General features: G+C 45.4%; 1 protein-coding gene and 1 long non-coding RNA gene across 2 annotated transcripts; both read left to right on the top strand.

Moving 5' to 3' along the window:
- Window positions 1-1061: 1061 nt before the first annotated feature.
- LOC121188487 lies at window positions 1062-5053 on the top strand. The gene is made up of 3 exons (XR_005894708.1): window positions 1062-1295; window positions 3793-3920; window positions 4631-5053. It is a non-coding gene; the product is annotated as an uncharacterized LOC121188487 (long non-coding RNA).
- Window positions 5054-6950: 1897 nt separating this feature from the next.
- Window positions 6951-11140, top strand: egr1 (early growth response 1). The gene is made up of 2 exons (XM_041048277.1): window positions 6951-7673; window positions 8541-11140. Exons 1-2 carry the CDS (start codon window positions 7463-7465, stop codon window positions 9866-9868), a joined length of 1539 nt encoding a protein of 512 aa, XP_040904211.1. The 5' UTR covers window positions 6951-7462; the 3' UTR covers window positions 9869-11140.
- Window positions 11141-17731: the final 6591 nt, after the last annotated feature.

The following is a 17731-nucleotide window of genomic DNA, read 5'->3' as shown; positions in this document are numbered from 1 at the left end:
ATGAGTTCAGACTAAGGCTACTGGATTTCTTTTACAAACTGTACACTACTGCAAGTCTCAACAGCAGCCTCACCCATTTCTCCATGTCAGCATCACCCAACAACCATCAACATGCAATCTCCTTTGTGTGTCTTTATTTTTATTTGCAGTGCGCTTTATAGAAATTCATTACACTGTCTGCCGCCAGCGTAGGCAGAAGAATATTCCCCGGGCTCAGCTGAACTCTCACCCTCCTTTAATGTAAACACTGCTCACTGGTCACGTTTCTCCCATTAAGGTAAATGCCTGCATTATGTATGAATCTCGTCTCCTTAATCCAGTTGCACCATTAACCTACACACCCAGTCGTTTCCAAGTCCTCCCATGAAGAGAGAGAAAGAGAGACAACTCTGACCCTGTTCATTTGTAACAGATAATCTAAATTTAAAGCATTACAGCAAATTAAATTACTTACAATTACTTATCGCTTAAGATGCTTTATCGTCTGCCTGCTGCGGATTTCGAGTTTACAAAATCTGCTGGTGAATCTTCAGTCCAAGTGACCCAAAGTGACATTTGGCCCTCGAGCCTCAACTCCTGAAAAACCCATTGTCCCATAAGCCAAATGCTTCTGACAGTTATTCATTTATTCATTCCTCCTTCCTTCCATGCCTTGTTTTTTTTTTTCCTTGGAAGCATACAACTGGTTGTTGCAGTTAGTGTTGTTTGTCATCTTGTCTCTCTGCCTCGTCAGCCGTCATGCCTGTTGACGTACGGCACTCAGAGTTAAATGATTATCGTATGATTGTAAAGGATTGCGGGGCCTTCTGATGGAGACCTGTCTCCTCAGCCCTGTAGGCTATCCCACATTGGCAGTCTCCAGCTGGGGTAGAGGGGAGGGTTGGAGGGCGGGGAGGGTAGGGGGAGAGGAGGGAGAGGGGCTTACCTGATTCAACCTGTCGTACCTGCCCTCAGGCCCCACCTGTCAACAACCCAGCGACAGTCGCTTTCTCTTTCACTCTCTGTCTCAGTCGCTTTCTAGCTCTACTTTTCCATCCCCTCCTCTGCCTCTGTATCTCTCCTCACCCATTTATCTCGCTGCCTCTCACCCTCTCTACTCCTTCACTTTACTTCTGTTCCAACACTACAAAACAAATAACTCTCACCTGAGCTGATGTGCCTCTCACTGACTGTCATTTTCACTTCGCGTCAAGTTAATGGGAACAGCTTTGGCCATTGGACCCAAGGAGATTATTTGTCTTGGCAACTTCTGATCTGACTCAAAACTCAAATAAACTCTGGAGAACAACTTAAAGGTTTGTGTATGTGTGTGTGCGTGTGTATGCCTTGCTTGTTTGTATAACACCAGGTTTAGACAGGTCATCCTTTGAGAGACAGGGTGATTTCAGGGTAAGTTTACCAAATTTTCAGTAGCTCAGGCTTTGTGTTTATAGCTCTTGGTTCAGAGAGGCAAAGATAAAAACCAAACTATCTCCCCTTTCTCGCCATTCTCTCAATAAACGTCAAGGGCCAAGGAGTGAGCAAGGGTGATGGCGTGACTGTCTGATGCAATAATAAACCCACGCTGCGTAAAGCTGCTCTTCCACATAAACAGATGTGGACTGGCAGAGCTCCACCTGACTGTGGACTAAAGCAAAGTTTAAATTCCTGACAAAAATCTGAAGACTGTCATAGAATAAAAACAGGTCTGTGAGTCTGGATGTTTTCTGTCTGCCCCGAGTATGCAAGCACATGAGTCACACCCAAACGTGTTCGCTAAAGACAACAAACCAGTTGCTGCTCAGTCTGGACGCTGAGGCCACATCTTTCTGCCTCCGTCACCCCTTGTCTCTTCCTGTCTCGCTCTCTGTCCATATGAAGACGTCAGCAGTGTAGAGAGCAGTTGGTTTTAGTCAGCTCAGTCAATCAGCCAGTGAGGAGCTTTGTCCCAGTGCAATAAGGCGCAACATCCAGGCAGCTTTGAAGTAAAACTTAAAAAGAATCTGGCCTGGTCTGTGCCTGATTTTCTTCTCCACAAACTGACTGACAGCCGATGAGGCTCTTTAACCGTTAAACACGTTAAACTCAGGAAGGAAGAAAAAGGAGAGCTCATCAGAGGATGTTTGAGGTAGATGCTAGAGGTAGGAAAAGTCCCTATCTTCAGGCTTTATCTCAGGTACAGTTGTACAAAGACTTTGAGAAGAGCCGAACCTTATCTCTCATCAGTCAATAACAGCACAACGTGTGCCTTTACTTATCTAGGCGGATAAAATTTAACTGCATTTTAAAATAGAATATTATATTTTGAGGAGCGGCCTCGTTGGTCATTGATCTTTCATTTGATCTGCTAAGCTAATGTACTAGATTCTCAAGCACCAGCCAGTACACTGAGCACTGGAGCTACACACACAGCTGACCTATTAAACAACAGTTCTGTCAACATGCCGTGGTCTCGCACCCCACAGATAATGCTACACACTGCTCAGACAAACACAGAAAAGTGGTTTGTGACAACCTTTAAATGTTACCCGGTCCTGTAGTGTGCTGCATGGTGTGGGGAAGCCCCATTTTTCATAGCGCTACTGGTGACTCATCAAGAGCTAAAAGGTCGGGGGTCAGATCTTTTGTCACAAGCATCAAACAAACAGGCCGGGGCCTCAGTGAGTCACACATCCTTGGGGGACACAGTAGGGTCGGTTTGGGGTGGGCTTTGTGATGTGTTCGGTAATTGTCTCTCTGTCACCTACCACCTTCAGGAGACAACAACAGGCAGATAAGCAGATAGAGAGGCTATTCGATGCCAGGGTCTTGTTTCTGTGTGATACGCTAACACCAATCCTTCTCCACAGCCTGGGGCGGGGGGGAGTTGGGGGGGGTGGGGCAATACGACAGGGAGGGACGCCTGCAGTGACTGTGAAGTGTGAACAGATTGTTTTTCAAACATCACCAGAGCCTGAAGCTTTAGTAGGTCAGCTCCCACAGTAAAAGAAAACCTGTGATCATACCCACAGCATAATCATACACCTCTAACACAAGGCCAGCGTTCCACAGCGGCATTCCTGGACTCCTCTGAACAGAGTAAATAATGTCTGACTGCTTCGGAGGAGCAACAGGTGCTGCGCTGTAATCTTCTGCACTGCGTTGTAATGGGTTTTGTTAGAGTTCAATAAGCGAGCCAAGGTTTATGATGACTGGAGCGCTGAGTCGAGGTGTCAGGTATTTAAACAGACATACAGTACTGGATGTCTTCATCGACGGCAGTTTCCAGAATCCCCTCTGATTCATTTCATGCATGCCAATTAGTCCAGAGATTTTCCATGACCCCTTTACACTGCCAGTTTCCGATAGATTTTATCCCTCTCACGCCAGTTCGTCTTTTCCCAGGCGCATCTCACTCTGCGCGTAAAAGGTCAGTCCGCACACTTCTGCTAGCGTCACCATAAAAGCTGGGAGAAAAATGGCATTTATCAAATACCCTCCTATCATGTTCTCTGCTCCTCTCCCCATCACTCCATGACTATGGGCTAATATTCAGCCTGTCACTCTGCCCGAGACGATCAGGCCTCCGCTCTCCTCCAATTTAATTAACAACTCTCCTTGTGTGTTATACAGGCCCCAACACGTCCAGGGCACATTTCATTTTTTATCATCTTAAAATCCTGAGCTCTCACCCCATCCCTCTTGGCAGAATAAAACTATGATAGCTGCATTCTGTGCTCCAAAATAACCAGGTCCTCTCTCTTTCTGTCTCTCTCTCTGTCATTACATTATCCCTCCCTCCCCGTCTCCACTGCCACATTATGTAACATCCAGGCTTTGGGTAACTGTCATCGTCCACCTTCTATTCCTGGTCCGCCCATCATGGGAGCACACCAGGCTGAACACACCTGTATGCTAATGGGGAGGGATTGCATCACTGGCTGGTGTGGGCACCCAAGGAGGTGAGGAGGTGTGACAGAGGAGCAGGAGTGTTTGTCTGTCTGTCTGTCCTGCCTCCCTGACTGACTGCCTAGCATTGGCTGCTGACAAATGCCAGCACAAAGCTTGGTATTTGCTCCCACGTACAGTATGTGGGTGTGAGGATTCTCTCTCGGTCTCTCTACTTTCTATTTTTCTATCGCCCTCGCCCTTTCTTCCTACCTTCTCCATCTCTTTTTCTCAACCTGCCTCCATCTCCTCGCTATCTATACATCTCTTCACTCCATCTCTCTCCCCTTTCCCTTTATTTTTATGTTCCAACTCCTCTCCTTGCCACCTCCTCTCTATTTCTTCTTTATTTTTTTTATTTTTTTGGCTTCCCTATCTACTTCCTTGACTTTTCTCCATAGCAGATTGGAGCCTGATTAAATATTAACCAGTCCTCGTGCAGGGTGTGTGTGAATGTGTGTGTGTGTGTGTGTGTGAACAGGGGCGTGGTGGCTGCGTAGGTAATGGGAGAGCCTTTCTTTCTCTCTGGCTGGCAGCGCGTTGGAGTTTCATCAGGCGAGGACTCCTCTGGCTGGTTTGTGTGGGCAGCAACGGGGAACACACTGAGGAGAATGAACTGACTGACCCAAACACGCACGCACAAACATGCAACAGTGTACACGCATCGTAAGCATCTACATCCACACACACCCACAGACTAATTCTCCTTCCTCTGCCCTTACAGCATCTGGCTTCCACCCCCTCCATGCATCAGAGTGAAGGGAGGCCCAAACAGCCACTGTGAACTGTTTATCATCTTTATTACTTTATTACTTTTCTGAGAGTTTTCCCTAACCTGATTTTATTACATTGTCATCAGATGATGAGTTCTCTCATCTGCTCTCCCTGCTCTTTCTTCTTTGCTTTGCCACAAATTTATCGACCACGGTAACTGATGCATGACAGCAGCGGTAGTTGCAGACAGGAGTTTGGATTTGGTATCGTCACCTCACCACACAGTTACAGCCACTTTGTGTTAACTCACCATCATCACGGGCCTGCCTTCTGGTCTGCTTTCTTCTTAGCAACAGGCCCATAGAGGAGTGACATCTCTGTTGCTGAAAAACAAAATGTAAATTCAAGTTTTAAAAGCGTGTTTGTGCAGTTGGGAGCTAAAATACAACACCGCTGTGCAGTGCCACATACCTTCAAAAGTGATTAGACTGGATCATTTATATGTATCTGACTGTATGAATAAACAACATTACACATTCTCCAGCTGCGCCCTCTACTTCAGGCTTATTTGGATTTTGTGAAGGAGCCTCTGCTCCAGATCATCCATAATATATGACAGAGTTTTGCTATCAGTCTAATAAGGGGTAAACACAGAGATTTGCCAGAGGCTGAATGGGAAATGGGAGAGAATTCAACCCAGTAAGGACCAAAAACCTACTGTGTGTACCTGATTTATGTCTCATAATTTGTTTTGTTGGCACATGAGTATCTATCTATCTATCTATCTATCTATCTAATGCATGTTGTTGTATTATTATTATTACATCATTGTGGCACCAGAACCTGTAGATGAGGGGCAGCTTAAACATGGTCTGAGAGCTCTGGTATGCAATCAGTATACCTTGAGTCTAAATCTAATGATACTGTCTCACCTGCTCTGCCCTTTCCAACGCACCAGCAGCATCTCTCCTTCCTCTCTCTCTCTCTCTCTCTCTCTCTCTCTCTCTCTCTCTCTCTCTCTCTCTCTCTCTCTCTCTCGGGCCACCTCAAAGTGTCCTGCCCACGATGTTTCCCAATGAGGTTGCTCGCATATAGATCCAGTCAGCACCAAGGGAAACACATTGATTTCCCGTCAGCGTCCAATGAGGAGTGCTGGCGCGCCAGCCGAAGCTGGAGCAGCCGGGGAAAACATCGGTATCCCGCAGGCGTCCTGGCAGCTGTGCGCAGCGTTGTTAATGCGGCCCATTAGGCCGCTGAGTGGCAGAGAGATTCCCCGAATATTGAGCCGGGGACACCCCTCAATTAGACGGATCGCCCCGCACCTCGTCAGCATCCGCGGCTATCTGTTCTCATTAATCAATGACACAGCCCAGAGAGATGGAAAGTTAATTTAGAGGAAGTTTGCTACCAGCCAGCAGAGTTTGCAGATGCAGCCTTATATTTTTAAGCTCGTAGCTTTAGAAATACCCTCGCTTATATCAAATGTCACAATCAATTTAACGTATCAGATGTTTACTCCTAATCAATAAGCCTATAGCCCCCTAGAAATACATGATAATGCAATTTCCAGCCATAAATGGAAAAAAAAGAAAGTGTAAAATCGTTTTTTATGCCAAGTTAAATATTATTTTCGCTTGTTTGGCTGTATTGTAGGTACAAATATTTGTTGCATACGTGGTTAAAACGTGTTTTTTTTTCTAGTTGAGCGCACAGGGCAGACAGTCTTACACGTTTAAACACCGCGGAAATAAATATAACGCGGTTCGTCTGTTGCACAAAGTCTTACACTCAGAGCCTAAACAGTGCAGCTGAAGCTTGTGCGTTAAAACAGAGAAGCAGGATTCTGCTGCGAACATTAGTTATTGTGAGCGCTGGACATGATTTGCACTCCAGCCTCTCATTCACTGCCAAGCGGCGATCAGCGCTGCCTCAGGAAGTTCCAAATAAGGACAGGGAAATGGAAACCCACCGGAATAGGTCCTTATGTAGTCACGACCTTATAAGGCACGGCGGAGCTTTCCGGCAGCCGCGCAGCCTGCACAGATGGGAAATCCAAATCAAATCTATGGTGCGACGGGGAGAGAGCAAGAATTATGCTGCTGTCTCGCGGAGCTGTTCTGCTATGAAGATACATTGATTCTGGATAGAGGAAGAGTGGCGTTGTCTTCGCAATTTACTGCGAGAGCTTAATATAAAGTCTCTCCTCTCCGCTTTCTCCCCCCAGGCCAGCGTTGTGTGTCCTCCACTGCAGTGCCTAAATATGGGCTTCCTCCGCCCAATATGGACATCTACGTCACGGCAAGAGGGTATAAAAGGAGCGGGGAAACCTCTCAGCTCAGAGAGCCCTGAGAGCCCACAAGAGCTACTGTTAGAGCAGAGATAGATAGAGAAACACATAGAACTCCCTAACTGAGAAATATCACACCAAAAGTAAAAAGTCAATTCAAAACAACATCCATCCAAGAAGGTCAAAACCTGATTGGATAAATTGTTTAATGCAGAAGGGAAAAAAATCAAGATTAATCTGTTGATTAATTTTGATGAATCTTAGGGAATGAGTATAAACGACACTTTTGATTTTTTCTGAAAAACCAAGTGGATCTTTACTCATCTCTGAGAGAAAAAGGAAAACAACAGGACAACTGGAGAACGAGAGCCGAGGAGTGAGAACGAACACAGCATCTTCCTCGGCATCAGCAGAAGTGTGCTGCGCTCCCTGAGCTGGGCTAAGTGATTCCCTCCACCTGCGAGGCACCGCTCTGCCAGCGTGCACCCAGCCTCCCTGCACTCTTCACCAGCTACCAGCGCAGCCTTAGCCCTGCAGCTCCAGCACCAGCAGAGGATGGCTGCAGCCAAGACCGAGATGATCCTCCCAGCCCTGCAGATCTCAGAGCCTCTGAGCTTCCCTCACTCCCCCATGGATAACTACCCAAAGTTGGAGGAAGTGATGATGCTCAGCTCTGCAGGGACCCCCTTCCTCACCGCCTCCGCACCCGAAGGTGCAGGCTTTGGCTCCGGGGAGCCAGGAGAGCAGTACGACCACCTTGCTGGAGGTAAGAGATGGAAATTTGCCTCTTTTGCTTGTGGTTGTCTGCTGCATGTTAATATAGATTAGACCATATCTTCTGAGCTACACTAAACAAGGAAATGATTTATGAGAAATGAACAGCTGTGTAAATTTAATTATTATTTATGTTTTGCAGTGTATTGATTAATTTCACGTTATTGACTGATCATAAAGCTACAGCTGACATATTAAGATTTTTTTCTTACGAGTGTCTGTTAATTAGCTTTGTCATGACATGTGGAGGGAAATTTTATACTCAAACATTGAGTTAGTTTGAGTTGTGGCTGATCAGACACAAATACATTAATGCAATACAATGCTACAATTAAACAAAAATGGGAAATTAAAAAAAAACATCTGACTTAATTTGTTTATTGATAGCTCTATATCCCTGTCGACTCTCTGAGGACTTAAACACTGCTCAGTCACCACATGCCTCTAGACACTCCTACAGCTCAATTCAAATTGCATTCCTAAAACCAGCTGAACTGCAGTTTCGGTAATCAATTGCCTCAGGCACTGTGATGGGCTTCAAGAATGCACGCGCGTGTGTATGTGTGCAAGACAGGAAGACAGAAAGAATGAAAGAAAGATCGAGAGAGTGTGAGCAGAGGAAAATGCGAGTTTAGAGAGCTTGCACAGCTACTCTCATTGAGGTTTGGAAGAGACAGTTTTGGAGTTCAGGGGGAACGAGCTTAGTTGGGAAGGTGTTTCTCTGCGTGGGCACCTGACTGATCTGTCAGAGAAGAGAGGGGTGACACACTGTCCACCGCTCTGGCAGGATTCCCCCTCTCCCTCCTTCTGGATATTGACAGTTTGATTAATGTCTCTCCTTTCTCTGTGCTCCCTGCAGATACGTTACCTGATATCCCCTTCAACTGTGAGAAGCCAGTGGCGGAGCAGACCTACCCCACCCAGAGGCTGCCCCCCATCTCTTACACAGGCCGTTTCACCCTGGAGCCTGCCACAACCTGCAGCAACAGCCTCTGGGCAGAGCCCATCTTGGGTCTGTTCACTGGTCTTATGAGCAATGTTGCCCCCAGCTCCAGCTCTTCCTCTGTTGCCTCACAGACCGCCTCATCCTCCTCTTCATCCGTTCCGTCCTCCTCCACTTCCTCCTCTTCTACCTCTTCCTCATCTCAGAGTTCTAGCCTCAGTTCCTCCATTCACCACAGCGAGCCCAACCCCATCTACTCAGCCGCCCCGACCTACTCCAGCCCCAACTCTGACATCTTCCCAGACCAGGGCCAGGCTTTTCCCAGCTCGGCCGGAGCAGTGCAGTACCCCCCTCCTGCCTACCCCAACGGCAAGACCTGCAGCACTAGCTTCCCCGTGCCCATGATTCCTGACTACCTCTTCCCTCAGCAGCAGGGAGAGATCAGCCTGGTGCCCCCTGACCAAAAGCCCTTCCAGAGTCAGTCAAGCCAGCCCTCCCTCACTCCGCTGTCTACCATCAAGGCCTTTGCCACCCAGACTGGTTCCCAGGACTTAAAGAGTGTCTACCAGTCCCAGCTGATTAAGCCCAGCCGTATGCGCAAGTACCCCACCCGGCCAAGCAAGACACCCCCACACGAGAGGCCCTACGCCTGCCCTGTGGAGACCTGCGATCGTCGCTTCTCACGCTCTGATGAGCTGACACGTCACATCCGCATCCACACGGGCCAGAAACCTTTCCAGTGCCGCATCTGCATGCGCAACTTCAGCCGCAGCGACCACCTGACAACACACATTCGCACTCACACTGGTGAGAAGCCCTTCGCCTGCGAGATCTGCGGACGCAAGTTTGCCCGCAGTGACGAGAGGAAGAGGCACACAAAGATCCACCTACGGCAGAAGGACAAGAAAGCAGAGAAGGCAGGAGCGGTGGTGGTGACAACAGCACCAGTATCAGCCGCTTCACCTGCCTCCAGCTACCCCTCTCCCATCACCTCCTACCCTTCTCCAGTGTCTTCTTACCCTTCTCCAGTCACCTCCTGCTACTCCTCTCCGGTCCACACTTCCTATCCATCTCCTTCCGTGGCCACCACCTACCCATCTGTGTCCATGTCCAGCACCTTTCAGTCCCAGGTCGCCTCCTCCTTCCCCTCCTCAGTCGCCTCCAACATCTACAGCTCCCCTGTCCCCACCCCGCTATCAGACATGCAGACCACTCTCTCCCCAAGGACAATCGAGATCTGCTAAGAAAGAGCGAAGAGAAAAACTTTTTTGAGTCTCTCCGCACCTCTCCTTCCTTAAGGTTCTTTGAGGGGAAAGAAATCAGCATCAAAAGACTTTGTTTTCTCCTCCAAAAAGCACTTTTCTGTCTGCTCCCTGTGCAGTGTTAGGTGAATCTTGAGATTTACCTGAAAGAGAGTAAAAGACACATGTCAAGGACTGGGCAAAGACAGCAGAAGATGAAAAGGGATTTTTTTTTCTGTCTCTGTAAAACAAATGCAGCACTTCAAATGCATAAGGGACTCAACAGATAGAGAGCAGAAACCGGCACTGACGGGTCTCTACTGTTAGCTACACAGAAACCAAGAGACAGATTGCCAGCAGTTGTGGTGCTAAGGCACATTCGCCCTTGCAGGCACTCATACAGTACAAAAGACATTGAATAATATACATAAGCTACCATATATGTATATTGTACATGTGCCATGTTTCGTTTTTATCATTCTTTGGTACCATTGATGTGAAAAATTATTTGCATATTTGCATTGTATTATTTGAAGTGAGCAGGGCCATATTTTCTACATACTTTCTCTATTATGTAGTGATGATGCTGTGATATGTTTTGACATTGTTTGAAAAAAAGCACTTAAGTATTCAAGCATGAGTAAGAGTGATGTTAGTTTCTGTTTGTAAATATCATCCACTGGTACTATCTCTTTCTCTCTTTCTCACATGTGACATATCGCTCGGTTATATGGAAAAAAAGAGAAAAGAAAAAAACATTTAAAAAAAAAAAAAATCTAAACAAGACAAACGCTCCCGTTATTTGGTGCCTTTTGTGAAGCCTTGCTGATGTTGTGACTAGGCTGCGCGCGAGAGAGGATGCACTGCATCTCGCCTTAAGGGTTGAGGGAATATTTTTGTTACAGAATGTAAGTCGTACTCAGAGGGAGAAAAAGGGACGAGCTATGAGGGCACCGCTTCATTTCATTAGAATGTAAGCAAAAAAGGAGAAAAATTATAAAGTATATTTTTGTAAAACTTAAATGTAAATATCCACATCTTCAAGAGCTGGAATGTTGAAGTTACCTACTGAGTAGGCATGGGATTCTTTTGTATGTTATATACATGCAGTTCATTATTTTGTGGTTATCTTTATTTTGTATTTGTGTTTGTTAAAACAAGTGACTGTTTCTGGCTTCTAAACACATTGAATGCGCTTAACTGCCAATGGGATATTTGGTGTACAAGATATCCTCCCAGAAATGAAATATAAATAAAAATATGAATATATATGTATATTTGTTTTCATACTTTTATTGTTCGACTTCTGTGTTGTCAAATAGTTCCACTGGTACTTCGCACCATTTCACACAGAGGCATCATTACACTACATCCCGCCCTTCATTTCGTCATCTATATTCCATCATCTTTTACATTAATTGTATGCAGATTATTAGTGGATTTAAATCACGACCTCACATCACAGGGAGCCACCCTTTAATTTGAGGAAAATGCGCAGAGTGTAATCTTACGAAAACCCTCCATTTCAATCACTGTTCTCAAACTGAACCCTGTATCAATGATAACACTAACGCATGACTCCCATGCCTATAAACACCGAAGATGAGGAATTCTTATCTAGACTGAACATGCTCTTGAAGATATTAAGCTTATCTAAATTTCCATTTCATTTCAGACTTTATGATACACACTGGCCCTTACTGTTGAGTACACAGGCTTCCAGCAATTAGATTTTTAGGCAAAATGGTAAAAATCTATTTTTTCCTCCTCTGTATGCTGTTAGAGAAATGATTTCTGGAGAGGGATATTTTAAACCGATTGTGCTTAGACATGCACAGGGTTATTTTCACAGGGTGCAGGTGAAATCCATCACACGATAATTACCTTCTTTTCCACAAATGCGGTCGGCGAGATGCTGTCACCTCGTAGTGAATGAGCTGTAACACACAATTGGGCAATATCCGTGTAGGTTAGGCTGAATTGTTGCATGGGTGCTGTTGAACAGACTGGCCCTGAAGGTTTAACCACTGTTTCTTTTGGTTTTTCAAGCAGAATATAATAACAGCTTCGTCGCACCATCATTATTCATCTGCTACTGTTCCCAAGGCAAGGAATTCTTGCTACATGTTTGAGTATGAAAATAAAACAGCTTGGTTTTTTAGCCTATGTAGACAAGAACCCTCCTAAGTTTTTCTCTCAAAGCTTTGGAGTAATTTTGTGTTGTGAAATGCACTAACCAAAATACTCTAAAATGCAAACACAGCTAAAATAGAAAGCCAGAAAAACAAGTCGAGGAGAGTGATAGAGGGAAAGGGAAAATAATTAAGATAATTGGTCTCCTGATCCCAAATTGACTTTCTAAATTGGGTCTGATGAGTTGTGTGTGTTTGTATCGGTGTGTGTGTTTGTGCACACATGTATGCAGACATCTGTGTGTACGGCATACACAGTGACTGTCTATAGACTGACTAATGTAGCTGTTTCCTGCTGTGCGTCTGCGTGCTGCTATGGTGATGTGTAAGTGTGTAATTGTGTGAAATGTGCTATGTTAGCAGCCGTCGTTCTGCTCTGTTTTTCTCTGGTTAAAGCTCAGTGTCCCTATGAAACAGATCTACCTGGACACCACCCTCGCATCTGCTGACACAATGTGCCTGTGTGTGTGTGTGTGTCAGCTTGAGTATGTCCAAAAACTCCCAGATGATACAGCAAAAAAAAGGCAGCAGAAAATAACAATGGAAACTAACAATGGTCCATTTACATTTCATGAAATCTACTACTACTACTGCTGAAAGTTATTAAATAACTGAAATACACACACGTAAGAGGATGTACTACGGTGAATCACACAAACACAAATCAGCACTGTGGTCGATCTCTACGCTGAGTTAAATCATCACCTCCAGTCAGAAGAACATCCAGCTTTTTTGTCAAATCTCAAACCTCCTTGTGTGGCTTAAAATCCTGAAATCTGTCATTTCCTGTCATTGTTTACAGCATTATTTTCGTCCCTGGCTGCAAATCAAGAGCCATTCAATAGCTTTTGCATCAGAACTTTCTCATACAACCATGTTTTTAGGAAAGTCCTTTTGCTCAATGCAAAAACCGCAGACTGTGCTTCTCTCAGCCCTTTCTCATGTTAAGAGACAGTATTTCAGCCAGTGTTGGTTACACAAGGGATGCTGTGGCTCAAATTTGCCACAGTCCATAACCAAAATGCTAGGAAGACAGACGGCCAACATCCCTCAAAGTACCAGGGAATTGTGTTCCCCATCACATCCGCTGATTCAAGGCTCAGCCACGCATATCAAAGCACTGGGCCTGTTCTGTTTAGGGAGGTGTGAGAGGAGCGTGATAGGAGTTGGGAGTGTAGTTGCGCTGTGGCTTCACTGTGTTGCAAACCCACAAAGGAGCCACCTCACGCCCCCAGCGGGCTTCCACTTCAAGAGCCCTGCCTTTGTTCAAAAATGTATTTGTTCTCTTATTCTTTTTGGGAACTGTGTTAAACAAAAAAGGGCAAATGGCGAAAAGAACCGTTCTTTCTCCCTCAGCCCTCCAATCCCATCCCACTACCACATCTCTCCCTCTCTGTCTCTCTACCTCTCTCTCCCACTCTGGTAGTGCATATTTTGCAGGAGATGCTAATGATCTCCCCCCTCTGTATTCTGATGCAAGGTCTGTCTACACTTTTCCCTTTCATCCACATACAAATGTGCTCTTATTGCCTCTTCGCCCTCGGGCCTTTTAAGATGCCTTTTTGAAATATGCCGTTTGATAAGCACATCATTGGCCAAGTCCCCGCAGTGATTAGAGCTCTCTTTAATGTGAGCAAGTTAGGGATTGAATGAGGGGCTCCGGGGCCGGCAGCTATCCGTTCTCCTCTGCCCTCACCCCTTGACATCTCCCAGGCCGCCTGGGAGAGCCCAGTGTCAGGGTGGGACGACCCAGAGCTCAGCGTAGCACGTAGACACCGCTGGCCATCCTCCAACTCCACATGGAGATTAGGCACGGGAGGAAAGACACAGGAGAATCGCCTTCATAGAGACAGGGTACTGTATGCTGGAAGGCTAGATTCCTGTACTTTATTACAGGAATGTGACAGGAGGACTGCTCTCTAATGTCTTTTAAATATGCTCCATTGATCTCATGTTCAGAGCCTCCCTCTGCCTCTCTGGGATGTTTTTTTTTATCTTGCCAATAGGGAGTGCCGAGACAGTCGTCAGGTGCGTTCTCGTGTTCTGCCTCTTGCACTCAACACCTGTTGAGCCTTTTGGGATAAGTAGGTTATATTTAAACTGCTTGATTTCCTTCCTCCTCACAGGTACATTTCAGGTAGATTGCAACATTTACACAGACCCAGTACTCAGGAAACGTGCTTGGCATATTTCAGGTTGAAAGTCAGTCAGAAACTGTAAGTACAACAAACCTGAACTAAACATAGCAGGTCCATCTATGTTTTTCCTGTTTAAATGAAATACAGCTCCACTGAGCCTGAAACAACGGCTTTGCACATAAAGACACACAAGCACATAATAGATAATCAAGATGTCACAAATTTGTTCTCCTTTTCTAGGTTAAGATGTGTGAATATTTTGCATGTGTGTTACCTGTTCAAAACACACGAGATGTAAGAGCAGCACAGCTCACAAGCATCTTTGAAATTATTTGTGGCACACAAAAGAGATTTTTGACGTATCACTTCCACAATAATCTACAGGTGTCCTGGCAACTTTAGCTCTACTTAATAAGCCATGCTTGTTTGAAGTACATGGCTTTGAACAGACAACAAAACAGTGCATGCTTAAGTACCTCCAGATATGACACCTCTTCAACTCAGCATCAAGTACACTACAGCTTTACAAAAGGCACCTGGGTGGCTCTGAAATGCAAACAGGCCCTCATAAGTCTTTATGTGTCAAGGCTAGTAAGTGGGCTCGAGTTGTTTTCTGTTCTGTCTGTGAGTCTGACTATCATATGCAATCCCTGAGCAGGGTCTCTGTGGCTGGGTAAATAAATGCAGTCATGGCTCTCAGAGACTTGTCTGTTTTTATCAGAGGGATACATGCACTGCACCAGATGGCTTCCTCCTGCACATTACAGGCTTCTGACGGCACTGTACAAGACCTCAAATCCTCAATAAACAAATAATAATAATAATAATGGAAGTCGTTAGATCAGAGACTAGTCTGAATTATTGTTCTAGATCACCGTAATTTATCACATTTGAGTAGTGGTAGATTCGTCAAACACTGTACTGCCCTAATTTTTGAGCTAAACTATCATTGACAGCTTTTCCAGCTTTTTTATTTCCTCAGGAATTTGCCCGTTTCTGTCATCCATTTTATTCCACATGAAGCAGTAGGGATGCATTTCAGGGTCACTAGTTTCAAGTTCAAGAGTTCAAAACAACCACCCACTTGTCACAACAGGCCAGATTAGAGGTGAGAGCTACAGTCCTGCTAGTGGGCGTTGGTATATGAGTGTGTGTGTGTGTATCTGTAGGCTCAAGCCAAATCTGCTAAATGTAGAGTAACTTTTATTTACATGTTCCTGGCCATTGAGGCATTTGCATATTTTCATAAGAAGCATTACTACAACCACCACCGAAGGAGATTAAAATAATAAAGTTCACATAAAACCATCTACTTCCTGTGATCAGATCAGGGCATCCTGTGTCTTACTGTGAGACATCAAAAGCTGAGAGAGAGGCAGAGAAGTAATAGAACACCCATGTCTTCTCCCCCCCACCCTCCAGATGTGCCCTGCAGTGACTTCACCACCTGTCATTCAAAAGGCGGAGGCCAGGTGCCTGATCCGACACCACAGCCACCTGTTCTGAGAAGCAGCGTACTCACAAACACACACGCAATCCTGTTCGTGTGCTGCTTTTCCGCAGTACACCAGCACTGACCACAACTTAATCTCGTCCACTGTATTTCATCCATGCACTCCCAAAAATAATCCATAGCCTACTTATTAGGTAATACCTGTGGAACGAGTCAATAAATAATGAAATCTGCCACAGAAATGAAGCTTCAGTCACATGTGAAAATAAAAAAAAAAAATCAAAAAGACAATATCACTGGTTCAGGGCCAAAGACAATAGAATCAGGACTAACAGAAGCAGAAAGAGACATCCTTTGTCTTTGTGTTTTATAGTTTTGACTTCCACTGACAATGGTACAGTGTTCTGCCGCTGCCGTGCTTTCATAACGCAGCACCAGGTATCACAAAAGCAGCACTTGTCATCCGGCTGCTGCTAAGCCTCATTTAAAGGCTGCAGTATAATCACATACAAAAATAAATAAAAAATTCCTGTTCGGACAGAATGTGGAATTAGGTAAACAGATGTATGTGTGTGCGTGTGTGTGCGAGCATATATATATATGTATGTGTGTGCCAGTCTATGCCACATGTGCCTATATGCTGCAGCCGTAAGGTGTTATCAGCCTCAAGGGTGACAGTGCGATCGCGAGGGAGTGGGAGAAGTGAGAATTGGGGAGGAGGAGGATAAGGTGAATGTGTATCATCATCTGGCCAGGTTTCTCTTCCCACCCCCTCACTACAGCTGTCCTCCACATTTGATGAAAGCCTTGCGCTGCTATATTTGTCCCACAGTGATGAGGTGGAACTAATGGCAACTTTCACACCAGCTGATGTCATCAGTGTGCTGCGCCTGGGGAGCAGGAGGGTGGAAGAGGCAGGGGATACCTGCTGGGAGCTTCTGCTGTCCACCAGCACATGCACATGTATGAATGGTTACCGCAAATGTGACGATACAGCCAGTCGCTGATTAGCTTAGCTTAGCACAAAGACTGGAAACAGAGGGAAATAGCTAGCCTGGGTCGGAAGCTAACAAAATCCACTGCTTCATGTTTACTGTACAGATATGGTATCAATCTCATGATCAAATCTCAACAATAAAGCAAGTGAGCATGTTCATCTAAGTGAGGAACTTGTCTTTTAAACTAATTTCCTGCTGATTTATAAAGACATAAATCTAAACAATCAATCCTCTTCTTCGCTTCCTCTATCTGTCTGTCTCTCCTCGTCTCCCTTCCTAACAGCTAGTTAACAGTGAGCAGTGTGTGCTGTGGCGAGCTGAGCACAGCCACATCTCTGTCACATCCACACCGTTAGGTCCTCATTTAGGGCCTCTGACTGCATGCAGTGGCATGTCAGCATCTGTCAGCTCTGTCAAGTGTGTATGTAGGCTTTTACACTTCCTAATGTGAAACAGTTGACAGGTTATTATTGCCAAAGTGAAGTCATGAGCGTTGACCACAGCTCTAACCCAACTTTAACCCAGGAAAAATTTTTGGCTCATTGCTGAAATGCTTTGACAAGGTGAGATAAGCAAAGTTTTTATAGTAGACTCAAACATCCACCAGAGTGTAAGCTGTACATTACTGTATCCTGGCTATCCTGTTTCCATTAGGATACATCTGTGATCAGATCATGAACTCGGTACGCTTTCAACGCTTCAATCGTTTGGCTATAAATACCTCAGATGCCCCCTCAGTGAAATTACCCCTTCAGCGGCCCTATCTCCTCCTGCCCTCCATCATTTTCATCCTCTAATGTACATGAAGCCGCCAGTAATGGTGCTAGATTACAAAGAGTGCACGTAGCTTCAGTGTGCGTGTGTGTGCGTGTGTATGTGTGTGTGGTTTTTTTTACAGTTCGGAAATATCCCTGCAGTTAAGTATAATTCACGCACACAGGGCCACACATTTGACCCGTACACATGCATGCACACGCACTTCAGTCTGCTCTCTCTGCACCTCAGGGTGTGAGTGTATGCGTGTGCATTTAGCTCTGTACACTGCTGCTTAATAGAGTCCTCCATTGTGAGTAATGACCCCAGCT

The sequence above is a fragment of the Toxotes jaculatrix genome, chromosome 10, assembly GCF_017976425.1.
Source record: "Toxotes jaculatrix isolate fToxJac2 chromosome 10, fToxJac2.pri, whole genome shotgun sequence".
In the NCBI taxonomy this organism is placed as follows: domain Eukaryota; kingdom Metazoa; phylum Chordata; class Actinopteri; family Toxotidae; genus Toxotes; species Toxotes jaculatrix.
Note: the sequence above shows the minus strand (reverse complement) of the source record. Positions and strands in the feature narration are given on the sequence as shown.

What these genes read in the sequence shown, in the direction of transcription:
- egr1 (XM_041048277.1), top strand. Translation starts at nt 7,463, where the DNA reads ATGGCTGCAGCCAAGACCGAGATGATCCTCCCAGCCCTGCAGATCTCA. An exon ending in GTACGACCACCTTGCTGGAG is followed by an intron (nt 7,674 to 8,540) that starts GTAAGAGATGGA and finishes TGCTCCCTGCAG; the next exon opens with ATACGTTACCTGATATCCCC.